At 37.8% G+C, this 21446-nt stretch overlaps 1 protein-coding gene across 3 annotated transcripts in view; it reads right to left on the minus strand.

Annotated features, from left to right (window-relative positions):
• LOC115209944 (tetraspanin-18-like) overlaps window positions 1–21446 on the minus strand; it is a 142342-nt gene that overhangs the window by 6342 nt on the left and 114554 nt on the right. For all 3 annotated transcript variants that reach the window (XM_029778581.2, XM_029778582.2, XM_029778583.2), the window contains exons 4-7: window positions 17712–17786; window positions 16640–16750; window positions 11028–11195; window positions 2129–2212 (exon numbers count right to left, since the gene is read on the minus strand). In XM_029778581.2, coding sequence (XP_029634441.1) covers window positions 2129–2212; window positions 11028–11195; window positions 16640–16750; window positions 17712–17786 — 438 coding nt within the window. The remainder of the gene's footprint in view (window positions 1–2128; window positions 2213–11027; window positions 11196–16639; window positions 16751–17711; window positions 17787–21446) is intronic.

Consider the following 21446-nt stretch of genomic DNA (forward strand, 5'->3'; position numbering starts at 1 on the left):
CGTGTAGGTGTGCGCGTGTGCATGCATGCATGCATGTGCGTATGTGTGTGTGTGTGTGTATAGGTGTATGTATGTAAGTATGTATGGGTGTGTCCGTGTATGTGTGTGTATGTATGTGTGTGTATGTAGGTGTGTGGGCGTGTGTATATGTGTGTGTATGTAGGTGTGTGGGCGTGTGTATATAGGTGTATGTGTGTATGTCTGGGTGTGTCCGTGCATGTTTGTGTGTGTGTGTGTATGCATGTGTATGTAGGTGTGTGTGTACGTGTGTAATGTATGTGTGTATGCGTGTGTGTATGTAGGTGCGTGTGTATGTGTGTGGGAGTGTAGGTGTGTGTGTGCGTGTGCGTGTTTATGTTGGTGTGTGCATATGTGAGTGTGAGTGTATGGGTGTTTGTCATGCATGTGTGTGCGCGTGCAGGTGAGGTGTGTGTAAGTATGTGTGTGTGTATGTTTGTGTGAGTGTGTATGTGTGTATGTCTGTGTATGTATGTGCGTATAGGAGTATGTGGGTATTGTGTGTGTGTATGTATATGGGTGTATGTATGTATGTGTGTGTGTGTGCATGTGTATAAGTATATGTGTGTGTGCGTAGTGTGTATATGTATGTGTGTGTGTGTGTTTATGTATGTGTGTATGTATGTGTGTAGGCGTGTGTGTGTAGATGTATGTATGTATGGGTGTGTGTCCGTGTGTGTTTGTGTGTGTGTGTAGGTAGATGGTGTGTCTGAGTGAGGGTATGGCTGTGTAGGTGTGTGTGTGTATGAATGTAAGTGTGTGTGTATACAAGTGTAATGTAATGTATGTTGTAGGTGTGTGTGTGTTGTGTATGTGTACGTGTGCGTGTGTATGTGTGTGTGTGTATGCGTGTGAGTGTGAGTGTATGGGTGTATGTCCGTGTGTGTGTATGTCTGAAGTAGGTATGTATGTGTGTGTATGTATGTGTGTGTGTGTGCAGGTATGTGTGTGTATGTGTGTGTGTGAGTAGGTGTGCGTGTATGTATGTGGGTAGGGATGCATGCGAGTGTGTGGGTATGTATGCATACATACGCACGCGCACATCCGAAGCAAGCCCACAGTGTTTTTTTTTTCTATTAAAAAATAATTAAGCATGCCTTTATTTCAATAAAATTTTTGGTTTTGTTAAACGAAGTTAAGGCATAAAAAACTTCTTGAGAAACCAAATAGTCTTTCCTTCCTTCATCTCTTTTGCATCTTACTTTTTTGGTCTCTTAAATATACTGCATTTTGTGGCATTATTTCAAACTTGCTGGCTTTTTTTGCACAAACTGCACGTGCATTTTTCTCGGTAAAGTAAGGATGAAATATCGAAAGATAATTTTTTTTTCAAAATCAGTTTTTGCTGTCGCTTAACCTTAACTGAGCTCTGAATAAGCTGACCAATGACCAAAGGGCAATCCAGTCTCGATCATTGTGTCTTTATTTGAAGCAATGTTTCCGTCTGTCGCATCTAATGTATATTTCTGTAAGCTAGTAAATGATTGAATGGTGAGTTGGTTGTTATGTTTAGTAAGTTGAGAGACCACATACAAACTTCATTGTTGGATCGTGTCATATTGGTATAAGCTTTAAAAAATTAGTGGTAAGTAGCTTGCTTGCTTACCAACCATATGGTTCCGGGTTCAGTCCCACTGCGTGGCACCTTGGGTAAGTATCTTCTACTATAGCTTCAGGTCGACCAAAGCCTTGTGAGTGGATTTGGTAGACGGAAACTGAAAGAAGCCGTCGTATATATATATGTGTATATATATATATATATATATATATATTATATATATATATATTATATATATATATATATATATATATATATATATATATATATATATATATGTGTGTGTGTGTGTGTGTGTGTGTGTGTGTATGTTGTGTGTGTCTGTGTTTGTGTGTCTGTGTTTGTCCCCTCAACATCGCTTGACAACCGATGCTGGTGTGTTTGTGTCCTCCGTAACTTAGCGGTTCGGCAAACGAGAACCGATAGAATAAGTACTAGGCTTACAAAGAATAAGTCCTGAGGTCGATTTGCTCGACAAAAGGCGGTGCTCCGGCATGGCCGCAGTCAAATGACTGAAAGTAAAAGATAAAAGATAAATGGCTGTTAGCTTACCTCAAGAACAAGTATTGTTAATGATACTGCAATCAAGACGCCGTGATACCGTGTCACCAGATCAGTGATAGTTTGCTTGCAACCCTTGAAAATAAACAAAGAGAGTATTTTACAATAATTATCTCTTGAACGCATTATTATCGGCTTTTGTTTCATCTTCTTAATGTTTTTTCGAATTAATGACAAAATATGTATTAGAAAAGAAGTTAATTAAGCAAATGAGGATATGAGTCATTAAATTAATGGATAACTCAATCAAAGGTTATGAAATTTTCTCTATAGCAAAACAGCACAAATCCTGTCACAGACAGGATTTGCATTGTTCTAATTAGATACATCATTACATTGTATGGCATAAGCTTATTTTTCTTGTTTCATTATTATACACAGTCTTAAAGCGGCGAGCTAGCAGAATCGTTAGCAAGCCGGGGAAAATGCTTAGCGGCATTTCGTCCGCCTTTACGTTTTGAGTCCGAATTCCACCGAGGTTAATTTTTGGTTAAAGTACTGCTACAACTATAAGACAGATAACATTTAGGACGTTCAAATAATAAAATAGTTCCTCCATATCCATTTGAGTTGTGCCAGAGCAAAGCAACAGAGTAAGAAGAGGAGGTAAAAACGACAGCACTCAGCAAACGTCCATCGGTAATTTTCCCAAATCATTCTTTTTAGGTTCAAGGTCACTCATATTTGGTTTGCCAAACACTTATATATCAGAAGCCGGAAAAAGGTGTATGCTTCGGAAGTTTCCTTTGCAACTACAGGGTTTTGTGTTCGCTTCCACTGCGGGGCATTTTGCATAAATACCTATTTCTTTATTACCCACAAGGGGCTAAACACAGAGGGGACAAACAAGGACAGACATAGGTATTAAGTCGATTACATCGACCCCAGTGCGTAACTGGTACTTAATTTATCGACCCCGAAAGGATGAAAGGCAAAGTCGACCTCGGCGGAATTTGAACTCACAATGTAACGCAGACGAAATACCACTAAGCATTTCGCCCGGCGTGCTAACGTTTCTGCCAGCTCGCCGCCTTGTATTTTGCATAAATACCGTCAACTATTACGCTGCGTGGTACCTTGGGCCAGAGTCTTTGTCATAGCCTCGGGCCAATCAAAGCCTTGTGAGTAGATTTGGTAGAAACACTGTAAGATGCCTGTCGTATACTTCTGTGTATAAGTGTGTGTAAGTGTGTGTGTGTGTAAGTGTGTGTGTGAGTGAGTATGTGTGTGTGTGTGTGTGCGCGTTTGTCTTGGTGTGTGTTTGCACCTCGCCAACCACTTGGCAACCGGTATTGGTTTGCTTACGCCCCCGTACCATAGCGGTTCGGCAAAAGAGATCGATAGAATAAGTACCAGAGTAAGAAAAAAAAGTACAGGGAACGATTTGTTTGACTAAAAACCCTTTAGGAAGGTGTCCCAGCATTGCAGTAGTCCAATGACTGAAACAAGTAAAATAAAAGATATTGACCTTACTTTAAAGGTCATATTTACTCGATGCTTATCTAAACTGTGTTTTGATTGGTTTGATCTGCAACCAGCATCAGGTGCCTTATTCTTGGTTGTTTACACGGGTCTCTGATTGAATTGGAAATAGATACCTGCATGTTTGATTTTGTTTATATACCGTAAATCCTCGAGTATAATCCACATTTTCCCCACCAAATTTAATGGTCAAAATCCCTAGTGTGTACTATATACGAGGTTAAAAAGGAAAAATATTTTCTAAGCAATGTCTGAGTCTCTATTTGCTATCTGGCAATGTTTATTCAGATGCATTTTGTGATATCAGGCATGAAAATACCTTAAGCTAAGCCTGAAAGCAATGAAGTCGTAAAAGAATCATCCATAACTTGCAGTAAGCAACATTTATTAAAATAAAAGTATTCAGAACACAGAATAACATGTAACAAAAACAATTTGCAAACATATTTACATTCTCATATAACAGTTAAGAACATCACCATTATTGTATTGCGCATGCGTGGAAGTGTTTGTTTGACTAGGTGCTGCTGGCTTAATTACGCACGACTCAAGTTAGAGAAGGGGTGCGTATTATACACAAGGTTTAGGCTTTTCAGAGGTATATCCCACCCAAAATATCCTGCGTATTATACTCGAGGGCGGACTATACTCGAGGATTTACAGTACCTCGTGCTGCTGCTTCTAATTCATATTTGAATTTTTTTCTGAGGCATGAAACGTTGGGACATGCCAGCTGATGGTTCTTAAACCATTTAACATGTAGTCATAGTCGGCGATATAGCTTGCAGCAGGCCTTGTTCGGTATGCGGCATTGATAAGTCAAAACTGACGATACATCGATGTCTGTAGTTCCGAAAAAGGGATATGATGTGAGTTGACTCGCTTGTCTATGACTTACTTTCAGGTATTTTACATGGGGGGTATTGAGAATATGTTCTCTTACGCCTAAAACAGAAAAAAGTGCAGCCGCCCCTCGAACTAACAACACACTTCGTGTATGTGTGTTAGATTTTATTTAGATATCTTTATTTTATAAACTAAGAGTAGTAATATTCTTATCTAATTACCCATTTGTGCAAGTTTCCTTGTTAAGTTCCTGTTTGAGGGTGAAGTTTGCATCACATCCAGGAATAAGTCATTTTATTTCTATATTGCCCACAAGGGGTTAAACAAGGACAGACAAGCGGATTAAGTCGATTACATCGACCCCAGTGCGTAACTGGTACTTAATTTATCGACCCCGAAAGGATGAAAAGCAAAGTCGACCTCGGCGGAATTTGATCTCAGAACGTAACAGCAGACGAAATACCTATTTCTTTATTACCCACAAGGGGCTAAACACAGAGGGGACAAACAAGGACAGACATAGGTATTAAGTCGATTACATCGACCCCAGTGCGTAACTGGTACTTAATTTATCGACCCCGAAAGGATGAAAAGCAAAGTCGACCTCGGCGGAATTTGATCTCAGAACGTAACAGCAGACGAAATACCTATTTCTTTATTACCCACAAGGGGCTAAACACAGAGGGGACAAACAAGGACAGACATAGGTATTAAGTCGATTACATCGACCCCAGTGCGTAACTGGTACTTAATTTATCGACCCCGAAAGGATGAAAAGCAAAGTCGACCTCGGGGGAATTTGATCTCAGAACGTAACGGCAGACGAAATACCGCTAAGCATTTCGCCCGGCGTGCTAACGTTTCTGCGAGCTCGCCGCCTTATCCAAGAATAAGTCATTTGATATCGATGGAGATCAAGCCGCTTGCAACATTAAGTGGATTTACATATTGTTAACATATACGTTAAAGTTGAGATTAATTGTTTGAAAAATTATAATTTAAACACATGCACACCTACACATACACTTAAACCATTTCTAGTGATTATAGTTAAGTAGAAAAGGATGTAATTTATAAATTGACTGATTGGAGCTTTTTAAGTTAATTGTTAGGCCTGTGTAGAGAAAATGATTTTGAATTTTGCGACATTTGCAGAAATTAAATTAAAGCTGCATTTGAGATGCAAACTTTGTTAGTTTTATATTTCCCCATTAACTTAAATCGTATATTTCTGTTGCTAGTTTGTTCTGTTCTTTTAAGTTTCCATAAACATTTCGTCCGTAAACATCAGCATGGTAAAATGGCTGAAAGAGAAGATACAACAAAATAAACAAAGCGTTGCAAGCCAGTGTAGTTTTTTTTAGAGGAGTAAGTAGTGTACAAACGGAGTATTGGTCACTTATTAAGCTAGTCATCAGAATTAAAAAAAAATTTTCGGTAGATGATGGTTGTTTAAGAAACTGGACTTTGAACTACAGCGCCAAATAGCCAGAGCTGCGTTCTTGCAACTGTTTTGTGCATAGATGATCTTTAGTCACTCCACATCACTCTAGTTAGGTATCGATTTATATGTACTAGAGTGATTCGTCCAAGTTGAACAATGAAAGATTTGGAAGAGCAACAAATTTGCGTGAAATTCTATTTCAAATAACACACACACACACACACACACACACACACACACACACACACACTACACCGCACACCCAAAATACATAGATACTTTTCTAAAGTTGCATCAAGCCTATGAGGGAAATTATTTGAGCTGTACGCAATGTCAAGAGTTCTACCATGGTTTTAAACTGGGAAGATTATCCACCGAAAACGATTCCAAACCAGGATGGCTTTTCACCACAATAGACAAAGATTACATTGCGAAAGCGTGTGCTGTGATTCGTGACAATCGTCACCTGACTCTCCGTACATTTTTGCAAAGAATAAAAATATCTTCTTCTGTAAAAGTTCGTGCTACATAATTTTGATAGAAAAAAAAATGATGTAACGTGTTATCGTAAAATTTGTGAACAGAGAACAAAGTTATTGTGAACTAGCTGGACCCGTGAATATTTCACGAAATTAATGGTAAACCTATTGGGTCATTTTTGGAAACTTTATCCAAAAAACCTGAAAGCATAGCCTGTGCTGTGTTTGCATGGAAAGGTAGTCGCTCATCTGCTACTCATTGAAAAATGAAAGAAACTGAAATACGATGATTACTTAATGTATTTTATATATACACTTTATATACTTTATGCACAATTTTATAGACTTAATACACAACCCTCATTAAAGAAATATTCACTCTTATTTTTCCAGTTTTCCCATAAAATGCACACATCTGCCACGTAAATAAGCGTGAGTATTTCACGGAATTGTACTTATGAGCATGTGTTAAGTGATAGGTGGTATAAAAAAACTTAGTTCAATTTTAGAAAATACACTTTTCAATATCCAATCACCCCAACCATCATCTCTCCCCTCTCTCCACCTCTCCCTCTCCCTCCTCTCTCTTCGCTCTCTCTGTACCTTTCTTAAACCTCACCATCAGAACATCACCCCTCTGCTAAATTTATATTTTTAACTCCCCTCCCCTCCATCATCACTCCCTTCAACTAACTTTTTAAATCATGAAATAAATATTACGTTCCCCCTACCTCAAGTTATGGACGCTTCTCTCTCTTTTTTCTCTTTCCGTTATTTTCTCTGTCTGTCTTTTCTTTCTCCCTCTTTCTGTCTCACTCTTCACCTTATCTTTTTCTCTCCTTTTTCTTTCTTCTCCCTGAGCTAATCACGTGAAAGCGCGACAATTACATTCCTTCTACCTCACGTCATGGACGCCTCTCTCTCTCTCATTATCTCTAATCACGTGAAAGCGTTACCGACGGGCTAAGTAATGGAATGACAAGCAGAATTATTATAAGATTAGTTTATATTTGATAATTCAAATGCTGATGAAAACTTTCTGAAAAGTGTCAAAGCAAGTGACAAAGTGTGGATAACAGTTACTATATCGAAAAAAAAGTGTATGTGTGTATGTGTGTGAGATGGAATGGGGATGTTAGTCATCCCATCAGGTTGGATATTGGCACATCGTTCCAAAAAGAAGCACCAAAACCAAGTAAGCATGTTTTAATCGCTCAAATATGGTTGTGATGTTGATCGTCATTTTTGATTGGAAGGAGGTTGCTCATAAGCTTCACCTACGTCTTCTGACGGTTGATAAGAGTTTTATCTGGATGTCCCGGAGTGTTTGAAAGACACAGTACGAAAGAAGAGGTCTGAGACAAGGATACTCGGCCACCCATTCACCACACTTTACCTATGACTGTTTGCCAAAGAACGAGGCAACTTTCATTTTTCAGCCGCCAAACTTTCCTGATTTGGTTCACGCAGGTTTCTTTGAATTGAAGTTTACCCACGAAAGATCGCCAGTTGCAGATGAGAGAAGAATTCGAAGAAAATTCGATTGGGTAAAGTGGCATAGCCCTTGAAATGTCTTATTGGAAACGCTCCAAACGTTGGGAGACGTAAGAAGCGATGTATCAACACAAGTTGAAATTATTTCGAATAAATTGTGCATAAAACAATAACATTTTTCTTTCTTTTAAATTCGTTTCCGTTTTGGATAGACAGCGTATACAAAAGATATTTGCTTCAAGCTGAGATTGATCAATGATCTTAGTTTGATAGTTAGTTTACTATTTGTCAACTTCGTTAACAGACACAAACTAAAAATGTCAGCTGCCAGCTTTCTTCTGTGTCTTAATTTCCCTCTTAATGCATTACTTCTCAGCAGCAAGTTAATCATACTGACAGTTATATGATATTCGATATGTTTCTACTGACAGTTTGTATATACTGTATAATAAACATAAGCAGGCTTTCACCCTTCATTCTCACAACGTAGAAGCTTTTATACAGTTCCTTGTCATGCTAGAAAAAGAACATCCCCCAAACCTTTTCTTCAAAAAAAAAAAAAGGAAAGATATATTAGCATATATAGTTCTTGATATATATATCCTCATTTGCTTATATATAAAAGAAAAACAGTAAAAATGCGCTAGTCATAGCTGGAATGCCTTTAATTGTGAGCCTGTTCAATGAGTCTGTTCAATCAGGACACAACAACAACAAATCAACAACAGCGACAACTCAAGAGAGTACAATTTTAGAAACTGAGCTCATAATTATGTTTGTTGTGTTACCAGCTTTGTTGTCAAAATACATACATACATACATGCATACATACATACATACATACATACATACATACATACATACATATCTATCTATCTATCTACCTATCTATCTATCTATCTATCTATCTATCTATCTATCTATCTATCTATCTATCTATCTATATATATATATATATATATATATATATATTGTTGTTGTTTGGTGAAACCAACAACCCAGTAAAAATAGCCCTCCCAGTAAAAATAGACCAGTAGCCGGTCATCAAGAAAGGGTCAAGGGTCGAAGAGTTGAGAGTCGACAGTTCTAGTCAGTGTCTTGCGGAGCTATCAACGATAGTAAGAGAGAAGTTAGTATATTACTATTCCGGTACGAACAGATACAGCGGTATCCGATGGCTAGTAACTATTGTGGTTACTAGCGTAAAACAGCAGTCACACATCACATCAGTGGGAGGATCCTACTTTACAACATATATATGTGTATATATATTCTTTTATTCTTTTACTTGTTTCAGTCATTTGACTGCTGCCATGCTGGAGCACCGCCTTTAGTCGAGGAAATCGACCCCAGGACTTATTCTTTGTAAGCTTAGTACATATTCTATCAGCTTTCTTGGCCGAACCGCTAAGCTACGGGCACGTAAACACGCTAACATCGGTTGTCAAGCGATGGTGGTGGACAAACACAGACAGACAGACATACATAAACACACACACACAAACAATTTACAGTCACACTTAGACTTAATACTTACACAAACATACTTTGTGTGCGTATGTATTAGTTACATATATTTCCTCCGTCTTCCTTTTCTCTTGTACTTACCTCTGTCTCCTGTTTCTGAAAAAGAGCTTTGCTCGAAACCCAAAACATCCGTTCTCTCCTTCCCTGGGCGCCTTATTAATACTTTGCTTGTACTACGTCCTCGCGTTATTGTATTTTTCTTGTCTTTTTTTCTCTGTTTTTTTTATTAACAATTAGTTACATATATATATGTATGTGTATGTGTGTGTGTTTCATTCTCTCTCTCTCTCTCTCTCTCTCACTCTCTCACACACACGCACACACTCTCTCTCTCTCTTCCATCTTTCCGTTTACCAAATCCACTCACAAGGCTTTGGTGGGCCCCGATGCTATACTAGAAGACGGACTAAACCGGGAACCACGTAGCTGGGAAGCTAGCTTCTTACCACACAGCCACGTCTGTCTCATACCTTGGTTATATATATCGTGATTATGTATTTGTTTTGCAAGATTACTGTTGTGAAATCGTGTGTTGAAACAGATATTCTTTTCTACTCTAGGCACAAGGCCCGAAATTTTGGAGGAGGGGGCAAGTCGATTAGATCGATCCCAGTGCACAGCTGGTACTTAATTTATGGACTCCGAAAGGATGAAAGGCAAAGTCGACCTCGGTGGAATTTGAACTCAGAACGTAAAGACAGACGAAATACCTATTTCTTTACTACCCACAAGGGGCTAAACAGAGAGAGGACAAACAAGGACAGACAAACGGATTAAGTCGATTATATCGACCCCAGTGCGTAACTGGTACTTAATTTATGGACCCCGAAAGGATGAAAGGCAAAGTCGACCTCGGTGGAATTTGAACTCAGAAAGTAAAGACAGACGAAATACCTATTTCTTTACTACCCACAAGGGGCTAAACACAGTGGGGACAAACAAGGACAGACAAACTGAATAAGTCGATTATATCGACCCCAGTGCGAAACTGGTACTTATTTAATCGACCCCGAAAGGATGAAAGGCAAAGTCGACCTCGACAGAATTTGAACTCAGAACGTAAAGACAGACGAAATACCGCTAAGCATTTCGCCCGGCGTGCCTAACATTTCTGCCAGTTCGCCACCCTTTATATAACAATATCTGTTGAAACAGATATTGTTATATTTTGAGATGGTCATTTTCTTTGCCAAACAAGCACAAACGCGCTATATACATGCTCTTCACTTCAGCTTTATTATTACTTATAATACTTGTCCTTTGAAATATTTCGTCACACTTGTGACCTCTGCAGCGACTCTCCATCCCACGTGTCTCCTCCTGTACTGTTTAGTCTATTCTCAGAACACACACACACATACACACACACATACAAACACACACACACACACACACACACATACACACACAAACACACACACACACACAGAGTTTCTGTCTACTAATTTTAATTCAGGGAGCAGTAATCAATCTGAGGACACTGCAAGGATGCTTCCCCAAGGTACCACACACCTAACCTGGATCGAATCCGTGGCTAGTTGAAGCGAACTACTTATTCACATAGCAACATTTGCATTTACTATATAATTAATAAAATATGCATCAAAGTTTTGTATACCTTCTCAATATAAGAATTCTTTCCGTTTGGCGAAGTCAAACAGTCTGTTGTAATTCTCCGATCTCGGCAACAAGACTGTGGTATTATTGTGGTTGTTCCATTGTAATTCTTTGTCCAGAGATTGGTTCTTTCAAAATCAGTGTAATTATTAACACCACAGCACTCAAACTATAAAAGAATACATATAAATTAAAATATATATTTAAGTATTGCATACTACAAAGAAAATGAATAGAAGGATATGTTTAAGTTTCGTGTGTTATTTTGAGTGTCCTAGATATGACTTCATTCTGCCTCCGGTCGTGGGAGCCCTGATTCAGGAGCTTGAGTTTTGAGGAGTGTGGACCCACCACGTAGCTATTATTGTCCACCATATCTACTCTAAATCGTAATAATAGTAACTGTAAGAGCCCCAGCTATGAGTTAATGGCATGTAGCCACCCGAGTTGGAAACAAGCGATGCAGCATGATGAATGTGAACTACTTCGGCAAATGAACTTAATGAATATGGATGAGCAGACAATTTGTCAACAGCCAGGATCAACCAGTTCAGTTAGCAACGAACTACTTCTATTATCCGTTGTCATGGCGTGCGAAGATGAAATATTTCAGCTAGCGAAAGACCAATGTGGCTAAAACCCTACAGAAGTTCATGCCGCATCGCTTGATCAGGGCGTCTGATGTGGAAGAGTTACTTTGGCAAGACACCCGACCAAATGATGATTATTATGAAATGTATATAGATAAATACAAGTTTAAGTATAGTGTACTAAATACGACTACTTCAGAGAAAGAAAATAGCTATATCTATAAAATGCAAAATGTGTGTGTGTTTGTGTGTGTGTACGTGAATATAATTTATGCACGCCCACACATTAGCACGCAGGTCGCTCCAATTTTAGGAAAACGTTGGTCACGACCATGGCTGTGTTTTTGTCAACTTATTTTTCCTGAGGCACCCGCGGATGGCAGTAAAAATCGATTTTCAACAATAACTTTTACCAATTTTCACGTCGGTGAAATCCGTAAGTTTGCTAATATGAGTTAAGTCCCCTGTCTAGTAATGGCGGAAAAGAAAAAGAAAGGGTAAATTTTTAGATTAACACCCGCACGATTTTCATTAAGAAAAAGAAAAAACTCGGATCTTTTGCGTGGAATCAAGTACCCTGACCTCCTAATATGCTGCAAATCCCTTATTGTTGTTTGGGATGGGGCGAGGGGACACCCCCCCCATCCCAGAATCATTGGAAATTTTCTTTTACATTGGTGACCTAATATGCTACAACACCCTTTTTGGGGTTCGAAAAACAGGGTGGGGTGAAGTGGAAGCCTCAGAAATTTCACCCCCACCACATTGATCTTTTCACCTGCACGATTTTCACCAAGGAAAAAAAAATAGAAATCGGATTTTTTTGTGTGGAATCAAGTACCCTGACTTCCTAATATGCTACAAAACCTTTTTTTGGGGTCCGAAAAACGGGCTGGGGGTGAGGTGGAAGCCTCTGAAATTTTATCCATTCCCAACATTTTACAGAAATAAATTTTTCAGAGTCTGAATTACATGCTTCGTTGTTAAATATATATATATATGTATAATATGTAACATTTATTCGGTAGCAATGATAAAACTCCGAGTTTCGGATGTCGGGGCGGAAATCCACGCCGCTATCTCTTCAGTTATTCGGCCATCGAATAAAATGCTATGAAAATGGCTGTTAAACAAAGGGAAATTACTGTGTGATTGACCGTTATTAAGACAAAAGGGCTATGAATGACTGCTAAGTGAGGAGAGGGAGTGAGTAAAAATGTTCATAGTATTCGCGTAAGCGCATGTCCATACATACACATGCGCGCCCGCACACCCACGTACATGCGCCTATAAGTATATATTTATTCACCTTCACTTGAAACACACACATGCTCACCCATATATTTGCCAAAAATAATTACATACCCCCCACACACGCGCGCACAAAAAAGGTTCATACACACATCTATATACGCTCATGCACTAGAAAAAACAGGGCTAAAGGCAAAATACGCAATGTGCGATGCACGCGTGTATTGCATTGGCTCGAGTACTGTTAGAAGGGGAGATCAATGTTTTATAAATCTGCTTAGCCGTTTCCAGCTAGCAGATTGGTATAAACTAGACGACACAAACGCTCCATTAGGACAAAGATGAATAGCGACGAATAATCTAGATCTTATCTAGACAGAATGCTAATTAGGGAACTGGGTAAGAACTTAGTTAGTCGTTCACATTTTCACTATGGCAGCTACAGCGACCACAAATTTGTGACCTGTGAGCTTGACGTCGATTTTATTATAAACTTTTAATTGATTTTATATATTTGTGTTTTTAATCCTGGCCCTAGATCATTGTATTGTCCCCTCTATGTTTGGCCCACTGTGGGCAATAAAGAATTAAGAATCGTTAGCACGCCTGTTGGTGTCGGTCGTCTTTTTTACGGATAAATGCAAAACGTTGAACAGAAAAAAAAAGGTTAGTGAAAAATTGAAAATTGTGAAAATTGAGCTTAATTTGTTATTGTATTGTTGAACACTTGTATTGCTGTTTTATGGATGAATTGTTTTGCGCTGTTCCCCTTTTGTAGAGGGCTGCGTAGCTTCAAGGATGTCCAATTCGAATATCATGCGCTCGTCTGAGTATTACTCCACAGAAGAGGAACTCCTTAGAGCAACTGACAACGAAGACAAAATGAATTTTGCAAAGACAGCTAAAAGTCACCAGAAAAATATTAATTTGAACCAGATTGGAATGTTTAATGAACTATTGAAAAAAGAGGGGAAAAATGTAAATGTGTCCCCGCCCCAATATGTCATGTTAAGTCAAAAGGAGAAACTGTGTTTCGAACGCTCTTGGCGGAGAGTAAAAAAATTGAAATAATGACGTAAAATCAAAAAGAAAAAGCGTTAAAGCCCATATGGGGCGAAATAATGCATATAAATAGAGGCAGGAAGTACGGCACAGTGGAGGTGCGGTTCAGGGATGCAGCAACCACCAGGCTGCACTCTGTAACCCCGCTGAAGACGAAGGAGGTAGTTCTTTTACCCACATATCTCGGAAGGTGTACTTCTAGGAAGAGGGTGGAAGACATACCCCCAGAGAGAGATGCAGCCTGGTTAGTTGACGCGATCCTGTTAGGTTTGGAGGAGAAAGTGGTAGTCCTCTAAGCCACGTTCCCGGCCCATCAGAACTGACAGGCGCAAGGGCTGGAGATACTGATTCAAGCTACCCCTGAAGACATTGGAAATATGATTGAAACCATCACGGTAGAAGATGTAGTACTGAAGGTTAAAGTGGGGGAAGAATCCCTAGGTGTTACCAATATGGCCAAAAGAGTCACATTAGGGTTGACTGCCCTTCACCTTCCGCTGACGCCAAAAACAAAAAGGAAACCGCACCTCCGCCCCCTCCAGAAACCAATATAGAAACAAAATTAAAGGAAGGATGGGAAAAATAGAAAAGAAAAGAGTCCCACCACATGCCCACCCAGCGCCCACCCAAACCCACTTTGCCACACCCTTCCGCTCAACCACCGGTCCTTCCCCTACCCCGACCGACATGGAAAAATTTTGCATGCACTCATAGGTGTCTCAAAATTCCCAAATAAAAAAAGAAAACAAAGTAACAAAATTCATTTTTTTTTAATAAACAATTGTTAACCGAAATCAAGAGTTTGGAAAGTGCGAGATTGGTAAATATTTGGAACCAAATCCCCACGCATTTGAGATGTGCAATAATCGATACAATAAACAAAAAGAAATTGGAGAATTATGAGGAAGGGAAATACTTCGAAATCAAAATTGGAAAAAATAGAAATACCGTGCATGATAAGTGCTGAAAAATTTAAATTCAAACTTTAATATTAACGTTGCAGACTTTGTTAAAAAAAGTTATCAAAAGTGAAATGATGGCGCCCGGAGGTGGGGGCTGAGCGTCGTCATTACATACATCTTTCATTTTTCAATTTCACCCTTTCATCCGTTTCACCTACCCACATGTTTGTATTATCTTGTATTGTCCCCTCAGTATTTCGCCCCTTGTGGGTAATAAATAATTCAGAATCATTAGCACGCTGGACCAGATACTTATTTCTTTACTACCCACAAGGGGCTAAACACAGAGAGAGCAAACAAGGACAGACACACGGATTAAGTCGATTATATCGACCCCAGTGCGTAACTGGTATTTATTTAATCGACCTCGAAAGGATGAAAGGCAAAGTCGACCTCGGCGGAATTTGAACTCAGAACGTAGAGACAGACGAAATACGGCTACGCATTTCGCCCGGCGTGCTAACGTTTCTGCCAGCTCGCCGCCTTCCAGATACTACGCAGCATTTCGCTCGTCTTTAGGTTCTGAGTTCAGATTAGGTCAAGGTTGAGTTTTGCCTTTCATTCTAACGGCGTCGATAAAATAACTACTAGTTGAGCACTGGAGTCGATGTAACCGAGTTACCCCTGCCCTGAAATTGTTGGCCTTGCGCCAAAACTTGGAAACCAATATTTAAGGGAGGAGAAAATGTGAACTTGGAGTCTTCATGCTTTTCACAACATTGGTATTCTTTTATTCTCTTATTTGTTTCAGTCATTTGACCGCGGCCGTGTTGGAGCACCACCTTAAAGGGTTTTAGTCAAAGAAATCGACGCCAAGATTTATTCTTTGTAAGCCTAGTGCTTATTCTGCCGGTTTCTTTGGCTAAGTTACGAGGACATAAGCACATCAGCATCGGTAGTCAAGTGATGGTGGAGGTACAAACACAGACACACACAGACACAGACACACACAGACACACAGACACACGCACACGCACAGACACACACACACATAAATAAATAAGTATATATATATATATATAATATATATATATATATATATATATATATAATATATATATATATATATATATATATAATATATATATATATATATATATATATATATATATAATATTATATATATATATATATATATATATATATATATATGTGGAGGCGCAATGGCCTAGTGGTTAGGGCAGTGGACTCGCGGTCGTAGGATCGCGGTTTCGATTCCTAGACCGGGCGTTGTGAGTGTTTATTGAGCGAAAACACCTAAAAGCTCCACGTGGCTCCAGCAGGGGGTGGTGATCCCTGCTGTACTCTTTCACCACAACTTTCTCTCACTCTTTCTTCTGTTGGCCTGCTCGCTTAGCCAGCGGGGTGGCGTCATTCGAAGGCTAAAACAATGCGAACGCATTGTGACCAGCGATGTGTAGCAACATCTGATGGTCTGGTCGGTCACATGATGATGATGATGATGATGATATATATATATATATATATATATATACACGACGGGCTTCTTTTTGCTTCCGTCTACCAAACCTGCTCACAAGGCTTTGGTCTGGCCGAGTCTATAATAGACACGCAGCGGGACTGAACTCAGAACATGTGGTTGTGAGACAAGCTTCGTAACACACAGTCACATCATCGCCTAGTATTTAAATACTTTCAATCAGAAATTAATATCCATGGTTTCACTTCGCTATTACATTGGCTTATTTCGTTGAAAATATATAAACGGTTAAAAGATTAATGCTTACCGTTATCTGGAATGAATTCAATATTTGAGTAAAAGTATTGTTAGAGTTAACTTTGCCATCAAAACTGGATGAGATTTCTTGGAGAACTTCATTTTCCAAATGGTTTTGCCACTACCAAGTAGAAATTTTAGAATAATATTTGCGATTTAATCTCATATTCGTATATACATTATACACAGATACAGCAGAACACAAACAAAAAATAAATATATATATATATATGCATATATCTATCTATCTATCTATCTATCTATCTATCTATCTATCTATCTATCTATCTTATCTATCTATCTATCTATCTATCTATCTATCTATCTATCTATCTTCTATCTATCTATCTCTCTCCCTCTCTCTCTCTCTCTCTCTCTATATATATATATATATATATTATATATATATATATATGTTATATATATATATGTATGCTTATATATATGCATATATATATATATATGCATATATATATATATATATATATATATATATATATATATATATATATATATGCATGTATATACATATATGCCTGTATATACATATATGCCTGTATATATAGACAGATAGATGGATGTATATATATATGTATGCTTATAAATATCTACATCTATCTATCTATCTATCTATCTATCTATCTATCTATCTATCTATAATTATATATATATATATATATAATATATATATATATATAGATATATATATATATAATATATATATAATATATATATATGCATGTGTATATGTGTGTATGTGCCTCTGTGTATGTAGTTTTGAATCTCATATTTTTTCTTCCCTCTGTGCATGTACACACACTTTAAGATTTATCTGTAACTTTAGAAATATCTTTTATGCTTTCATAATAACACCAACGGCGTGAGCGAAGTAGTTCAAGCAAACGCTCTTTTCACACCACACTTCCTCAAGAAAAAAAATCACAGACACATAGACAGACACAGACAGACACACACGCACACAGATACACACATAGACACAGACACACATGCACATGCAACTGAGCATAAATCACAAAATATTTTATTGAAAGTCTATTCCAGGAAACGGAAAAATGCCTTACCTTATCTTTAAACATGAATCCCATTGTGGCAGATGATACTTGCAGTGTGAGGGCTGACGCGATAATGGCAATGTACTGTTTCAAAGATAAATAAAGCCGCCAGTTATTTCATAACATATTCATCTATTTCTTCATCCGACAAAATAGTGGTGTAATAAATTGTAGTTATTTCAGACAAGAGAAAAAATATTTTCTTTCACTTTTTGATATATTCTTTTCACTTATGCACAAGGACAGATTTTCTTCTTTTCTAAGGAGGGTCTTCAGTTGACCGATTAAACTTACTGTTACATAACTCATTGTTCTCGGAGTGATAGAAAGCCGTATCAACTCCGGTAGTACTTGGAATCAAAACCTAAACTTGCGAAAACAAGTATCACATTGCAGTTTCTCCCATAAACATTAATAACGTTTCATGAATTTCGACTAAAATGAAAAAAAGACAAAACAACAATAAAAAAACCCAAAACAAACAAACCCAAAGCAAAAAATGTCGGTGGATAGGTAGAAGCGCAGGGCTTTAAACCGTCTATTTCCGTTTGCTTTTCTTTCTCAGTTCAATTCTTGGAGAGACTTCATATTTTACTGGCTTAGCCAGAGGAGAGAAGTCAGCGCTCATAACACTTTCAGAACCTCCGTGACTTAAGGAAGGACCTGACTCTAATATTTGCAAGATAATGAACTCTGCTAAAGGCCCTCAGGGGCCAGATGGTGGTGTGATAACGAGCGACGGGTATGTCTACCGCACAACAGAAACGGTTTCTTCAACGACTTACCACAAAATTTCCATCTACGAAAGTTCTCAAAAACACTTTAATACCCAAAATTATGGCAGACGATGTTTGCACAGAGATGAGAATTACGATCGAACCCGAAATTATGTGATTACAAGGCAGGCTTTTTAACCACACAGCCTCATCTGGGACCGATATTATATTGGAGTTAATGCGAAAATTGCCTTCTTCGTTTACTAAAAAATAGTGCGTTATAGTACTGAAATAGAAGATTGGACAAAAAAATTAAATAGGCAAATGTCAGAAATATATACATGAAACAAGAGTTGCCAGAAAGAGGACGTATTAGCATTTCTAGTTGAGTAAATAACAAACACAAAGATTAGTGAACCACTACATTGAAAGGAATGAACTACTTAAACAGGCTGAAATGGACTTATTATTCCGTTGGACTTGAAAGGAAGTAAGCTTACCAAAGCAGGATAATTTGTGAAAGAAATGTAACACTAGAAGAAATGTAGTTACATGGACAGTTCCATAGAAACAACAAAATTGTGAGAAATCACGGCTCATAAGATTGGCTCTGAAGTGGAGATTTAAAGAGAAAAACTGAGAGTTTCTTGGTTGGTCAAGACCAAGCTCGAGACATTAGTTCAGTGAACAAACATATGTATTCCTGCGCTTCAACAAACATTGTACTACCTAACTGATCAGCGAGTGGAAAAACATATAGCAGGCTGTAAAATCTTAACTCAGAAAGCGAAGTTCATGATAAAATCTGTCTGTTTACGCTGGTTACTTTGTAAAAAAACTATGGCATGTGGTACAACCATGAACCAGAAATGGCTCTAAATGAACCTGGTAAACCAAAAGTACTGTGGGATTTTGACATCCAGACAGACAGAACCTCTGAACACCCTAGATCATTTATCATTAAATATGACTTTTAAGTAGAGCTGTAAAGAACAAGAGGATGCTCAGCAGCAAAAGTGAAAGTAGTACCAGTTATCGGAGCGTTTAGTTCAATTTTTACGAAACTATTATACTCTCTGGAACGGGTGGGCATTAAAACAGATATCTGAGTACTCCAAAAAATCGTTCCTTGGAACAACTCACATTCTTAGAAAGGCACTTTCTGTCGAAGCTTTACGTTAAGGTTTGACAGTTAATACGAAGAAAACCAACAAAAACTAGTATTTAATATCCCGACTGGTCAGTGAAATATGATAAAGAATATCGAAACAAATGGTTTCTGTAGGTTATTGATCTGCTGAGTGATCACAGTCAACTTCAGTGATTTCCGAGCTATTCCGTATTTTGTCGGGATTTTTCGGTTTCATCTACTTTTCCTTTCTCGCATCAGTCAGCTTGGCAAATAATGCTGCATTCATACATCCTACCACATCTAGAGAAATTTATCTACCTCGCTTCTACCATCTGGATGGTATTTCATACTAACAAAATTCCCACAGAATAAGCATCTGAAAAGAAAAGAAGAGATACTTTCATGCTCTGTGCAGCTTTCTTTTCAACTTGCAGATGGTTCATCTGTTATTTTTTTTTTTTGCCAAGCGGATTTCTAGCATCTTTGCACAATCCTTATAAAAATTATTCCCCAGAGCATGATGATATTACAAGTAATATTTAATTCATAGAAAGTTTGGTTTACAGTTACTCTTTGGTTTACTTCCAGCTGTAAGACCCTTAATGGGGTATTGTCCTTACATTTGGAACAGTAATGTACCACTTATACAATGGAAAAGAAAATTTGCTTCATTGACAAGGACTCATCAGTACTGCAAATTCTGACCAACAGCTTGGTGGATAAGTCGCCTCTGCCTAGAATTTTATTGCAGTAGTTGACACTAAGCTGTTCAACTATATCGGTACGACTACAAAGATTATGGGCGTTGCTTCTCCTTTTGCTTAAATTATATAAAAAGGCGACACTCAAGTACACATGTACAAAACGTAAGTGTAAGCAACTGACTCCATCTGAAAATCGAAACGGTGTCATGTGTTGTGAGACCCAATTGTTACCGATCAAAACTTATCGCCAATTAAAATACTCGTACAAATTTAACTACTAGTTCAATCAGATACGTGAAAAATAGTTCACAATTTTCAGTTAAGAAAAGTTCAGGTGCAATAGATGATAGACAATACGTTATTTTTGTTATCGCTTTATTAGATTTGTATTGACGAAAATATTGCCAAAAGACAAAGATATATCAATGAAATATGTTAATTTTACAAGGTTCTGCAAAACGTAACTTAATACATATGTACATAATTTATATTATATATATATATATATATATATATATATATATCCATATACATATAAACATATATATATATATCCATATACATATAACATATATATATATATATATATATATATATATATATATATATATATAATATATATATAAATATACATATGTACATATATACTAAGTAATTAAGGGTTTAGCAACGAATTGCCTCACCAACACACCGAATTTAGAAATAGCAGTCAAAGAGATATAGCTATTCCTTCTACTAAAAGGGGGATCTCAGTAAAAATACAGCAATCTCTTTGACTGCTATTTCTAAATTCGGTGGTGTTGTGAGGCAATTCGTTGCTAAACCCTTAATTACTTAGTATTACTTAAATTTTCCTCGAATGGGGCTTTTACATGCCGAAATCTACTTGGTGTAATTGATAATTATTCCAAATTAATTAATTTCACCCTTTATTGTTACTGATAACCATATTTTATCCCAGTAAATGACCGCAGCATTTTGTCTTGGCTACACGCGGGTGGAAGGGGGCTGGTGACACAAACTTTCATTCACACTTTGAATTTCGTGGTACTGGTCATGCTTTGGCTCGCTCTGACACTGAGTTGAGATAATGCCTTCTAGTATCTCAAAATTTAATATACAATTATTCATAATTGTAGTATCCTGCGCCGATGAGAAAAGAAGTTTGGGTAACGTAGAATTTTCTAATTCT

This window comes from Octopus sinensis, linkage group LG3, assembly GCF_006345805.1.
Source record: "Octopus sinensis linkage group LG3, ASM634580v1, whole genome shotgun sequence".
NCBI lineage: Eukaryota > Metazoa > Mollusca > Cephalopoda > Octopoda > Octopodidae > Octopus > Octopus sinensis.